A 13,735-nucleotide genomic window follows, 5' to 3' on the forward strand; every position below is an offset into this window, starting at 1 on the left:
ATTGCAGAATTAATAACAGGCCCTCCGTGTGGGCTCGGGAGGAGCGCCGGAGCGATTTCAGCCGTGCCGGTGCACAAGGGGCGGTTTCCCCTGCACAGCCCTGACCTTTCCGCGTGGTGAGCTCGGGGCAGTTCCGCAGAGTTCCCAGAGCCTGTTCGCCAATGTCAGGCTTCGGTCTGGATTCAATACCCACTTCGGAAATATTTTCACTCACAAGAAATTGAAGAAATGCTACTGAATATTTCATTTAATAAAAGCCAAGTGTAGCTCCTCTTAAACCGACCTACTTTTGTTTGTGCCTGTCATCTGAATGCTGCGCTATTTTATCCACTTAGCATCACTGTTGTTTATAGATAGTGAGCTCTGCTTAAATTATGAATGAGAGAATGAACTCTGGAATAGAAGGGAATTGCTCAACAGGACAGTTATGTTTAAAGACTCTATTCATGCATGCAGTATTTCCAAAAAACAACATTTAGTTTAGAGAAGATTTCTTTTTATTCATGTAGTATTCTAAACTGGTGCTTTAAATTTCATTTTTAAAATATTTCTAAAGTTTTGCACTTTTAGAGATGGACTTCCTACAAAGAAGCATCTTTTAAGGATACAACATTTGATCCTGTACCTCAGGAGGTTACAGTAATATTGGCACATAAATAAACACTTTCCTGGTTTCTTAGCATCTGTAGCATTCCTTTAATATATGTTTTTATGTAATTTAGTAAGATGTGCAGTTCAACATTAGCTAAAGTAAAGGCTGTTCCAGTAAATCCTGTTCCCTACAGCTCTCTGGAATCCAGAGACAGTCAGTAAGCAGATCCAATGCAGCCCCAAATCAGGGGTTGAGTGCCCATTTCTAAGCTCTGAAGCAATGTGAGTCACTACCAAGGCTTTTGCTAGGAAGATGAGAAGGCAGGGTTTTTATTTGTGTGGGTATGTTCAAGACGGAAAGGACACAGACACCAGCAGGAGTTTCCAAGAAACCCCTGAGGAAACAATGAGATTCCATCCACTATGGGATGAATGCTCACACTAATCATGCCACCTAGTCCCTTAAAAGCAAAATTGCATTTCAAAGTCTCATTTAATTTTTAAACAATAAATAGCATTGAAAAATACACTATACTAAGTAATATACTAAGATTTATGCCTTCCTCCTTTTGCAGAAGAGCATACAGTAGCCCCAAGTCATGCTCTGCTGATCCTCAAGGTGGCTATCTATACACAGCTGCTGCAGCCTCCGCTTGTAGAGCTGCCTTTTATGCTGCTGCAAGCTGCATTAACGTGTCTGCTATAAATCCTGTTATCCCAAATTTCATTATATTTACATTTTGGGTATAAATAAATCACATGTGGAGCATGACTGTAAGTATTAGCCAAAGTACACCATAATTATATGTGAGAAGAAAAGGGTACAGACACATTGTGAGCATAAAATATCAAACTACTTGATAGGAATGACTACATGTAGTGTCCCTAATAACTCACAACAAAATATTTAAAAATATTCTGTATTCCATGTAATTATGCACTTAATCCTCTATGAATTCATTGGAAAAGGGGCCAACATGGCCCATTTACAAAGCCTGTCATTCTGCAGACAGAACAGTGCTTGTGACATTTAACCCAAGTTAATATCCCATTGACCCACTGGGCTTGCACACAGCTCCGTGTCACTGACAGACCACAGATGAAAGGCAGGCCAGGACTGGTGTTTACTCTAAAGCTCCTTCATACTCCTTTAGAAGTATAAAGGAGTTGTAAAGTGATAACAGGACTTTGGCAGTGTAAAATGGGCCTGTTATATCTCTTTTATGTTGAAAACCCTGTCAGTAACACCAGCACAAGACATTTGCCATTAAACAGCGAATGATTTCTTTAAACCACACTCTTGCTAAGAGAGACATGTTTTGTAATAATGAAGTATGATAAACAAATTTCACTTTCAAATGACACAACACTGTACAATTACATTATTATAGCATAGCATGGAACAGAATTTTGTGCTGTGCCAGGATAGGAGTATGGTATTCATTTACCACAGCATTACCCCCAAAGTGCAGAATATTCATCAAAACATGATTTTTTTTTTTTTCTGCTAATTCAAACATGGAAACAGCTGGTATTTATCCAGCTGCATCAGAAAAAAATAGAGAGGGAAGGTGCTTGCAGAAGCATCAAAGACAGTACGACCACACTTTCTAAATATTAGTTATATGATAAAAAGGGACTTGGATAAATATGTCAGGTATTTCTGTCCCCTTGTTTGTTTAGGGTTTTGTCATTATCTACTGTTCTAATGAATTATTTAAATACTGTTTAGCTAAATAGTTTGGGGCTTGAGATGAAAAAGTAGCGCAGACTACGAGGTTGCCTGAAGCTGCACTTCTTAGGACAGAAGCTGAAGAGTATTTTGTAATAGGGATATTACAGCCACATTTCTTAACAAGACCTTACTCTGCCTATGATAAAATGCAAATAAAACCAGCCAGAAAACTGCAGTTCATACATGACATTGGTTTAGCTCCCAAGTTTTCCAGCTGATACCAGCTTTGTAGTCTATGGTTAAATATTGTATCTGTCAGGGTTTGTGTAATCTGTCTGATTGGGAAAATGGGAACTGCCCAGATTGGGGTATAAATCAAAGCAGAATGTTTGACACAGTGGCAGCAGTCCTTTTTGGTTCTTTAACTGTCAAAAGCACACAGTCTTTCAATAGTGGCAGGCATCCTTTACATGGCATCACAGTGCTGGCTCATCTCTTGGCTGGTCACCAAGTTTTGGCCATAAACTTTCAGGCTGTTCTTCTTAAAATGAGTAATTTAATCTTAAATGGGTATGGAGGATATAACTCATATGTCAGCCACCTTTTATTCACTGCACTGTTATGATTTTAACCTTGCCTCACTCCTACATTATTGCAGAGCACACTTTTCCCGTATCCCTTGGTAGGTGCATTTTAACACCGTGCCCTTTATGTCTGACAAAGTCAGTGCTTTCACAGAATACAAACTGTGAATAAGCCACTGTATCAGGATCCCTTTTCCATCCCTGACAATGACAGAAGATGTTTTTCCATTAAAATTTACCACAGTTTTATGACTATTAAGGTAAATTGGTGGTGTAAATGCACTTGCCCATCTCTCAGAATGCTTTGCTGCCATTGTGAAAATTTTCTTTTCTACTGTTTAACCTTTACATAATATTTGGCTGTTGGAAGTGTAGCTGAGAATACAAAAAGAAAGATATTAGTTATGCATTCTTCCAGCAAACAACACTGTGTACTGCAGTGGGTTTTGCATGTGCTAATCAAGTAGACACTTAGAAAAGTAAAATGCTGCCAGACTAACTAGGTCCCAGTGAAGGGCAAGGCACTGTTTGGACCAAACCTGAGCTCCTGGGAGCAGGATGTGGAATAGCAGCCTGCTAAACCTGCTGTGGATGTCACAGCTCCTGAGCATGAGGAACACCCTCAGGAATCAATTGTGACCATAATAGCTGACTCTACAGCAGAATTCTTGTGGAACACCCTTGATTTGTAAATATAATAACACATTTCATTTCTTTTAATCATCCAGGTTAATTGTACTAGAACTTACTTATTCTGAAATAATTGAAAGTAGAGGTCACACTTAATATACTGATAAATGTACTTTTTTCTTTCCTTTTAGCTTTATCTAGAGCAGGACAATAGCACTAAGCATCACAAAATAATTCATTGCTTTTTGGCACCACATAAATTAACTGATTCAGAATTCAAAGTTGAGATACATCCATAAACTGTCAGCATGAGTGAAATACACTGAAATCCCCCTTGGTTGTTGCTCACAATTGTAACCAAACCCATAAATCTAACTTTAAAGGAATGAGAGTAGTGCCAGAAACCCATGCCTTGTCTACACTTAAAAGAGTTGGCTGGTATAGCTACACCTTAGAGCTGAATTGGCAAGCACAGATTTCTTTTCGGGTGTAACTTAAATCACTTTCCTCATGGAATATTCTAAAGTGGCCGAAGGACTCTGCCAGTATAAAAGCATCTTCTCCAGGGCTTTTGCCAATGTGGCTGTAGCTGCATGCAAGGGATTTTTCATCATTCTGACAGCTATTTCAGCAAAACTCCTACATTTAGACCAAGTCCAAGTTAAAGTTGGCATTGTTTTATGTTGCAAATAAAGCAGAAGAGAAGCATTACCAGTTTATGGCCCTGGTTTTACATTATTTTAAATTGTTTGTTCTAAAGGAATGTGTGGGGCAGGATCCATGTGGTCCTTTGGATGTTTGCCTCCCACATTTGTGCTGCATTAAAATTGCTTGGTTTTTCAGTGACTGAACTTTGGCAAAGGGGAAACTTACATTACTAAAAAAAGATAGTGTCCATATTATTTACCCCAGAAATAGCTATCCTGATGGTTTAAAGCAAATTTCCAAACTGAAGTGAACTCCAAAAAAAGAAGCATCTGGGCCAAAGGACATGTGGATTAATACCACATTCTTCTTCATTTTGTCCTCAGTTCAACAATGAATTTAAGCACATGTAGGATTAATTTTAGGCACACTTGTAAGCCCATCTCAAGTTTAGTAATCATGTCAGATATAATAATGCTCCTATTTGAATTTTAATTGAGCAGATATTTGAAATTAATCACATTCTGCACTGTGCAGAATCAGGATTTCTGTCAGAAGCACAAGTTTACACAGAACAAGGCTGTTTGTTGTGATGCCATCTGCATTTTCTTTCCTGAACTGGATGTTAAGCCTGTATTTTAAAGACGTCCCAAGGGGCATTATTTTTCCACATAAGTACACTTTACGTATTTGGCTTTTCCCCCCCTAATCTCCATTTTGCTGAGAGTGTTTTTTCTTGCTTCAGAAACCCATGCAGAGAAGTTTGCCTGGATTGTGTTGACTGCATGGAAGTCCCTTCCGTGCCCAGGGGCCGCTAGAGCTGGGTGCCGGGGGATGATGCTGGCGCTGGGTGCCGGGGGATGCTAGCGCTGGGTGCCGGGGGATGCTAGCGCTGGGTGCCGGGGGATGATGCTGGCGCTGGGTGCCCGGGGTATGATGCTGGCGCTGGGTGCCGGGGGATGATGCTAGCACTGGGTGCCGGGGGATGATGCTGGCGCTGGGTGCCGGGGGATGATGCTAGCACTGGGTGCCGGGGGATGATGCTGGCGCTGGGTGCGGGGGATGCTAACGCTGGGTGCCGGAGCCCGCAGCGGGGCCGGGCCGGGCCGCGGGCGGCCCCGGGGCTGCGGGAGGCTCAGGAGGGTTCATGCGCAATCGGGCAGCACCGAGCCAATGGGACGGGGAAGTCTGATTTAACCGAGGCTTCTTCCTTCCTTTTTGTAAGACACAGAATGTGCCCGCTAGGTGAAAGCACGGACATCTTTCTCTGCGTTTCGGACACGCGGGGCGGGCTCTGCTCTGTGGCCTCGCACAGAGCTCACATGTGCCACGACTAAAAGAACTCGGCGATTTCCAGGTGGGTGCTCTGGGCGCTTCGGGGTCTAGGGCTACTTAAAACCCTGTGAAGGAGCTGGAGCAGCACTCACCCTGAAACGGAACAGGATGCGTGTCTGCTCAAGATAAAACCGTGTAATTTGTTGCAGGGGGGTTGTGTTGTTTTGGATTTTTTTTTTTTTTTAATATGGAAAAATAAGTAGTAGCTTAGTTAAAAGAGCTTGCGATGAGTTTTAGCTGTGAAAATGAAACTGTTTGCATGAAGTGCAGTTAGTATTCAAGGTACATATATTCAAGGCAGAAGACTTGTGTGTCATAACATCCACTTCTGCATTCTTCTGTTTACAAGTGTGTTATGTATCTCTGGTAAACCATGTTTTAAAGTAGTATTAATATATATATATATATATATATATGTATGTATGTGTATATGTATATAATACACATGTATACTCATATATATATTTACATATATAAAGCTATAAATATAAAAAAAATTTTTTTTCAATGTAAATACAATTTTTCTCATAAAGTTATCCCAACTTATAACCAAGAAAAAAAGCTGTCATTTAAATTTGTTTGGCCATTTTCAGATTCCTCATTTAATCTACTATATATTCTCTTGGGATAAACTGGTCTGATTTTCAAAAGACTGACCAGTTAAACAATAAGTAAGTGGCTATTCTTCATATTAAAAAAGCAGATCATAAGGAGGACTGAAGAACAGTAAGAACTTTCACTCCGAGAATAAGGGCTTCCATGATGCTTTCCTTAAGGAGGATGACAACATTTGTGTACCTGCTTGTGCAAGCCAGCCAAAGGAAAGGTTTCTGTTAGAGGAAAGTGTTTGCACTTCCATTATTTCCAGTGGGGAAAGTAATTTCTTTTCTTTTTATAGCCTTGCAGCTTGCCCAGAAATCAGTAAGTCTGCTGAAGGAGTTTCCTCACCTCTGTATCCAGCATTGCATAAGTGTGTGGTAGACAAGTGGAGGCAAAATTATATGTAGCAACAACCCTGTCCTAAACCCTCCCATTACTTAATAACCACTGCTTGGGCATTATTTTAGCAGGGTTTCTTGTAAAACTGTATTGTTCTGTTACTTGATTTTCACTTGTTGGCTGAACTGTGAGCAACACTTCGCTCATGCTGAGGGAATACAGCACCTTGGCAAAGGTTTTAGGATGTTCTTAGAACTTCTTCAACTGCTCATATAACACAATGGTGTAACAGGCAGGGTTTGTTTGTTTAACAAACAAACAAACAAAATCCCTAAATTTTGATATGTTTAAGCAGCAGAATGGCCAACCTGTGGAGTCTGTGGAGTAGGAGTATATTGTGTTAAGCATTTTATTAGTACATGGTGAAATAGTGGTCCTAGCAGAACAGCTCTAATACAGCACAGTATGTAGGGTAAAAGCACAAGTAAAAGGAGAATACTTCTGTATAATAATTAGAAAATTCAGATCTCCTTCCACCAAACCATTGTCAAATTCAGTTGTTCTGTTTTCACAGTTACAGAGACAAGTCTTTGGAGGGAACCTAAAGCTGTGAAATATGATAAAAACTTTATACTGCTTTAGATATCACCCTATTTTGCCCTACAGGTTGTGATTAAGAACAGACAACAAGTTTTTAAGTCTTGAGAACAGTAAATTTTAGCAGTGTAAGAGAACCAGGCTGCTGCTTATACTAATTATCTCCAAGATTTTAGTTCATCTGAACTCATACTTGCAAGCTTGAGGGCAAAATACAAGGAGGAAGAAATCTGCCAACACCGAAGTTCATGACAAAATTCTCATAGGTAAGAACTGAGTTCCCCATCTAATCTTATTCAACATAACTTCTTATGGGTTTTTTTGTTTGATTTTAAGCTACCAGAAGAACGTCCAGACACTTTCAGTGGTAACAGTAATAGGGATGGTTCTGCACTATGTAGATATTTCTATTTACTACTTTTGTTTTTATAAAGTTGCACTGATACAAGTTCACAGAGAACAATGAGTAAGTAATAAGATTACCAAACTGGATCCCCTAAAGGCGTGGTACTAAGAAATGTCATGAGGTTTGTAATCTTTCAGTGACATCAAGAAATGGACCAAGACTCACACTGCACAGCAGAAAGGGAACTGTTGGAAGCTGTAAGCAGAATTACTACATCTTCTACCACAAATCCATCTGATGAAGAAGAAAATCAACCCAAAGCTGAAATTTCATGTCAAGTGAGAAAAGAAAACCCAGAAAAAGATGACACACAAGGTTGATGCTATCCTTTAATTTTGTTTCTTCTAGCTGTTTATGCTCTTGTATTAAAAACTTTGCTTATTTATTGCAGCAGTAGTTCAAACCTGTACTGCCATACTCCACTGAAAATAAGCCTTGATTACACTTGTAGTAATAATGTAGCAATAGTGAAACTGATGCTCATCCCGGTCTGTATATACACACACCGAGTTTTCCTTTCAAATACCTCCTGCCGAAAATGTATCACAGATTTAATTTACACACCAGCAATGAAAGCAGTGGTCATCAGATGGCCTGTCTTGGGAATGCACTTTCTGTGCATCACAAAATCTGAACTTCTTGGCAGTATCAGCAAGGACACCAACTTGAAGCTAATCTCAAGCAGGCAGTTCTCACATGCCTTTAAAGAGCCAGCACTGAACATTTACTATGCCTAAGATTGCTCTCATCTGTTATTAAATAAAATGCTATGTATAACCCAAAATATACATAATCTCATCAAGATTTTAAGCCTGGAAGGATGTCATAAAAACCACCTCTCCTAGGAAATAGATGCTTTGTAGGGATTGAGCCAAACCCCCAAGGCCTTGATAATTGAAACTGTATGGTCAAATGATTAAGAACATGTAAAAGTGGGGCCACTGAAAGAGTACTGTGGTGCCTTTACAAGTCTATTTCTGCATCAAGCTGTTCTCTTCCCCTTCATTTGTGCTCATTCACCTCCATTAGCAGAATGTTAAATACACTGCAGACTGACTTCAGCTGACTGCCTTGACAAAGATATCCTTGATTAGAAACTGGGACTGGTGTGCCCACTGAGATACAAATATTCCATTTCTTTTATCCACTTTGCTAGCTAGCCTAAATGCCACCTGATGAAATCTATTGTCAGTAGATTTCAAAGACAGAGAAATCGCCTTTTTGAAATGCTCAAAATTCTCCTGTAAGCAAACTCTTTAACCAGCTGTCCTGTGTTTTTACATATGCACGTGTGTGTGTGTGTGTGTGTGTGAGAGAGAAAGAGAGAGAGAGAGACTGTGGGAAGAGAGAGAGGGGAAAGGAGGGAGGTATATAAAATATTTGTAGCTGAACTGTGCCATCAGTTCAGCCACAAAAAGAAGAGAGGATGTGAGAATTCTTCCTTCAGTTGAGCTGGTTATCCAACTTTGAGGTTAGGATATTCATGTTTTCTCAGCTTTCTCCTATTACTGCACAAACCCCATATTTGAATAGGGTCAGTTTTTGAATATATGTCTGAATTTGCAGCTGCATTGTATTATCTGCTCCATTAGCAACAAAGAAGCCTGGAGAAACATCTGACTCAAAAGACTCAGTGTTTCTTAGGGTTATTTCTGGGATGTTGAAGCAAATCTCCTGCTCAGATTGTGCCCTAGGTTACAACCTTGATATACAGTATTTCTTGGCAGTGTTTTCTCTACAGTTTTGTATTCTACAGATGATATGTTGTCTTTCAAAATTTCAGACCCTAATAGCTTTCCTCAGAGCATCTGCTCCTGTCTTTATTAGCAGTGAAATCATTTATTTTATCAGTCTTTAGGTCTTGCTGTTACAGCAACAGAAAATGTAGGCTGTCCTTTCAAAACAAATGCATAAGAGTTTTCTTTCCAAGTCCAAAGAATATAACCTGAAATACTAAATATATTTGTTTTAGGTTCCAGTGCAACCCTAAGTCCCAACTCTTCGATGACCACTAAGGAGCTTCAGGAATATTGGAGGAATGAAAAACGCCAGTGCAAACAAATCAAACTCCTTTTTGAAATCCCATCAACCAGAATTGTAGAGCACCACTTATCTAAATATGTGGTAAGCTAAGAAATGAATATGTAAGAAGATCATTAATTTTTATTCACTCTACAGGGGTCTGCACAGCACACAGCAGGCCTCGCTACATGAAAGCCTTACCAAAGGCCAAGTTTTGCAAGCCACGATCACACTGAGTAGAACCTTCTTCTCACTGATTGTATGGGCCTGGCTGGTGGAATCCGCCTCTAAAAAAACCCTCTGACAGTCAGTTCACAAAATCTGCTGCAGTGTAAAAGTGTTATCAAATAAATTAGTATCTTGAGTATCCTTAAAACACAGAGTTTTGTCAACATTAAGGAAATTCACACAAATATAAAAATATCTGTGTATTTACACTTCCACTGAGCTAGCTGGCTGTAGCAGCTGCAGTGCATTTGTATAATTTCCACATCAGAGATTTCTCTTAGCACAAGTGCAGAATTCTTTGATGTTGACAAAGTCTAGGACATCCTCCAGCCAGATCACTTGGGATCGTTCCCCTTCCCTACTTAGAGCTCCCTTAGGTGGCATATTTGTCATATTTTTAAGATGAAATATGAGTATGAGCAGTGGGAACAATGAAGTAGGTTGGATTTTTTAATCTTTATTCACAGTACTGACACTTAGTTTTTATTTCTGTTTCTGCTCCTGGCCTTCAGAAGGACTGATCTAGAGCGAGTCCCTTTTAGTACGCCTGTGACATTCAGATAGGGATGATTTCCTTGTTTGCTACTGTCTATGAGATCTGTAGATGAAAAATGCTGAGAATCAGCATTGCTGATTCTGGGTGATCCAGTTTGGTAGAATTTGAAGCAGGTAAATGTTTTAGAGACTGTCCTCAGATCTTGTTGCATGCTGTACACACCTACTTCGTTGCTGCTTTTCTTGCATACACTCCTGAGTATCCAGCTTGCTGAATAGTTAAAAATTGGTTTTGTGTAACTGTATGAGAGCAAGAGAATCATTCATCATATGTGCAGTTAAACTTAGTCATAAGTTATGTGCCTAGGCAAAAAGATTTACGTTACAACAAAATTGAGCCAATTTGAATGACAGTTTAATTAAATGCTACTTCTTACCTTTTTCATGCACACTCCGCAAATAAAGAAAGCAAGTACTTGTAAATTATTCACTTAGCTGCCCTTGATAAAATGATAGCTTAAAAAAATTGCTCTTATGATTGTTTTAGAATGCATCAGGCATATATACACTTTTCAGCAGGGAGCAGGACAAAGCATAGGAAAATGTCACAGTGCTTACAAATGAAAAGAGATCAGAGAAGTCAGCTGAAATTTAGAAACCTTTCAAGAAGTGCCTGTAAAGATCATTTATGAAGATTAAAAGAGAGACTTTCTCTTTAAGGAAAAACAAGAAAGAGAATCAGACAGGCATAGTGCGAGTACTAGTTTGCACCCTTCAACAGCAGCAAAGGAAGTAACTGGTATGAGTAAAACCCCTCCAGCTCCTGTGTAAATTAATGGGAACAAGGTGAAGTTGAGTGTCAACATGGTCATCATCCAAAAGGTCAACAGTCTGTGTCCTTAGCTGGTGTCTGGTGACACAGTTGAACTGGCCTCCATGGAGCTGCCATGGTTTACACACATTAGGGATTTGGCCCTTCCTCAATATCACTGCGCTTGGATCAGAACCAGAAGAGATTATTTGTACAACGCAGCACAAAATTTTGGTTTGCAGCTATTTGCCTAATATCACATCCATTACAGTCTTTTTGAGGCTAGTGAAGAGCTGAGGAAGACATGCTCTTGTGTACTGTTAATGTGGGGCAGCACAGCTGTTAGCTGCCAGTGAAGGGGTTTGGATAGCAAGCCCTTGTAGAAATGTCACTTTTTTATATTATTTAAGTGTGAAGTAAGTTTGAATACAGGACAGTGATTTACAGGGGAGAAAAGGATTTGGAGTTGCTCCACCTTATTTCTGCACACACCAGATATATTGCCAAATACTCCCTCTTCTTTCACAGCATTACTAACACCCCCAAATCCCTAGGAATGTCTTATACAAAGAACATTTCTGAATATTATGACCAATGTAAAATAGATTACATTCATTATTAAGTCTGGGAAATCCATTCAGTTCACTGAAGATGATTGATTGCAGCAGCCATGGCTGTTATAAACAAAGTTCAGCTACAGACATGCTTTGTAAGTGTTTTTATGTGCTTCAGTCTGCTGCTAGTTTGCTTTCCCAGCACCTTGCAGGATGGGATCTGTTAGTGCACTGTTTATGTACACCTTATTTACGTGCTAAGCCTAAGTCTGGTGACAGAAGTACAGAATGGCAGGAGGTGGGAATTTTTAGTTTGATGGCTGCAGTCTTTCAGGTCTACACTGAGCATGCACCATAATCCCAGACAGTAACTGATTTAGCAGCACTGCTATAGGAGTACATGAGATTACACACAGAAAATTGGTGCAGGAGTATTTCAGCTGGAAGACTGAACAAGCACAAAGTCTTTTCATAGTCCCTTCTCATGCTTGTTTTTTTCTCTTTGATTGTGTTTAGATGTATAAAATCATCATTTTGCAAACAGGGAGTTTTGACAGCAACAAGTCTGTAATTGAACGGCGTTATTCAGACTTTGAGAAACTGCACAGAAATCTGCTGGAGGAATTTAGTGAAGAAATGGAAGATGTGACCTTTCCCAAAAAAACTCTAACAGGGAACTTCACAGAAGAAATAATCAATGAAAGAAAATTAGCCTTCAAGGACTACCTGAGACTCCTATATTCTATGAAATACATCAGAAGATCAAAAAAATTTATCGACTTCTTAACAAGGCCGGAGCTTCAGGAAGCATATGGTTGCCTGCGGGGTGGCCAGTACACCAAAGCCTTGGAAATCCTTTTAGAAGTCATTGGGCTGCAGGAAAGGCTGACGAGAGGGAACCCTGTCTCGGTTGTCCCTACTCTCTGTGCCATCGTTGTGTGCCACAAGGACCTGGAAAACCCAGCAAGTGCCTTTGAGTATGGAGAAAAAGCTCTGTCACGCCTTTGTGTGCATACCAGCCACAGGTATTATATTCCACTGTTAGAAACAATGATCACTCTGGCCTATGAACTTGGCAAGGATTTCCTGTCTTTGCAAGAAAAACTGGAAGAATGGAAGACGAAGAAAGATCCCATACGGATTTTTACCCTGAAAGAACTCGCAGTTCGGGAGTACGTACAATGAACATAAGAAAGATGTAATGAAAGAGCAAACTTTTGAAAGAGTGAGAACTGGAAATTACCTGTTTGGCTTACATAACGTTGTATTAATAGGAAAAAAGTTAAATATCTTCTATGTTCAAAAGAGACATTAACATCTATGTTGGAATATATTACAGCTACCCTACAGATGCCAGGAGTACCTGAGGAGCACCTTAAGGTTTTTGAAGGAAAATTGCAACAATCATTTATGATTTGGTTATTTTGAACATAGCTTATTTTGTGTGAAAAGTCAGAATAAAACAAAATACCTTTAATAAAGCACTTAAGAATCTGCAGAATCAGAGGCATTACTTGTTCATGTGGAAATCACTTCCTTTCAAGAAGAAAAAGATCTTCTCAGTAGACTCAGTCTAAAGGGGGCATCTTCAGACACTGAATGTAGTTTTTTACTCTTCCAGCTGGGGCCCAGTCATATGGCACCTTGCCATTTCTGAGGATGATGGGTTGGTCCTGTTCCCACTGAATTCAGCTGCTGTGGGCAGGAGGACCTGGGGGGAAGGTTTACAATCAACTTTGGTAGGAGGAAAAAATACAAGTGATGATCATTCCATCAGAGGTGAGGGAATACAATTCATTTCCCTTTTGTAACTAATACAGTTTTGTGACTCTGCATTGAAGGCACATTCTTGTTTGTTTGCCTGCCTCTGTAATTTCCCTCAACTCTAAGGTCTGTCCCATACACTTATTATAACAATCTGGTAAATTGGTAAATTAATTCTCATAAATATTGTAATTAGCATGTCATTATCTAACATGGCTCATTATTCTCTGCTGAACATAGTCCACTGAGTACTTTCAGGCCTGTATGCCTGTTACAGATACTACCTGCACCACAATGACATTTGTCTATAAATTAGGAATAACTGTATGAATTTACCTCCCAGAGACATGAAAAATTCAGCTAATTGGAAGTGCACTGAAGCTGAAAAACTTTGTTGTGCATTGTTATAAGAAAGCTGTCTTGAAAAAAACCCAGAATAATAGGACTGTCTAGGGTGGA

The 13,735-nt window shown here is 39.6% G+C and overlaps 1 protein-coding gene across 4 annotated transcripts; it reads left to right on the forward strand.

The window, feature by feature from the left end:
• The first annotated feature begins 4,715 nt into the window (after positions 1–4,715).
• On the forward strand, positions 4,716–13,010 carry SNX20 (sorting nexin 20). 4 transcript variants are annotated; one of them, XM_042027523.1, is made up of 5 exons: positions 4,716–4,800; positions 5,351–5,482; positions 7,540–7,717; positions 9,375–9,526; positions 12,029–13,010. In XM_042027523.1, exons 3-5 carry the CDS (start codon positions 7,552–7,554, stop codon positions 12,695–12,697), a joined length of 987 nt encoding a protein of 328 aa, XP_041883457.1. In that variant the 5' UTR covers positions 4,716–4,800; positions 5,351–5,482; positions 7,540–7,551; the 3' UTR covers positions 12,698–13,010. The 4 variants fall into 4 exon arrangements, with proteins under 4 accessions (XP_041883457.1, XP_041883456.1, XP_041883458.1 ...); XM_042027522.1 differs by lacking the exon at positions 4,716–4,800 and adding an exon at positions 4,819–4,949; XM_042027524.1 differs by lacking the exon at positions 4,716–4,800 and adding an exon at positions 7,066–7,262 and having other exon boundaries at positions 4,973–5,482.
• The last annotated feature ends 725 nt before the right edge of the window (positions 13,011–13,735 follow it).

This window comes from Corvus kubaryi, unplaced genomic scaffold (assembly GCF_017639235.1).
Source record: "Corvus kubaryi isolate FWS band 111438036 unplaced genomic scaffold, C.kubaryi_AGA036_p1.0 37300, whole genome shotgun sequence".
NCBI lineage: Eukaryota > Metazoa > Chordata > Aves > Passeriformes > Corvidae > Corvus > Corvus kubaryi.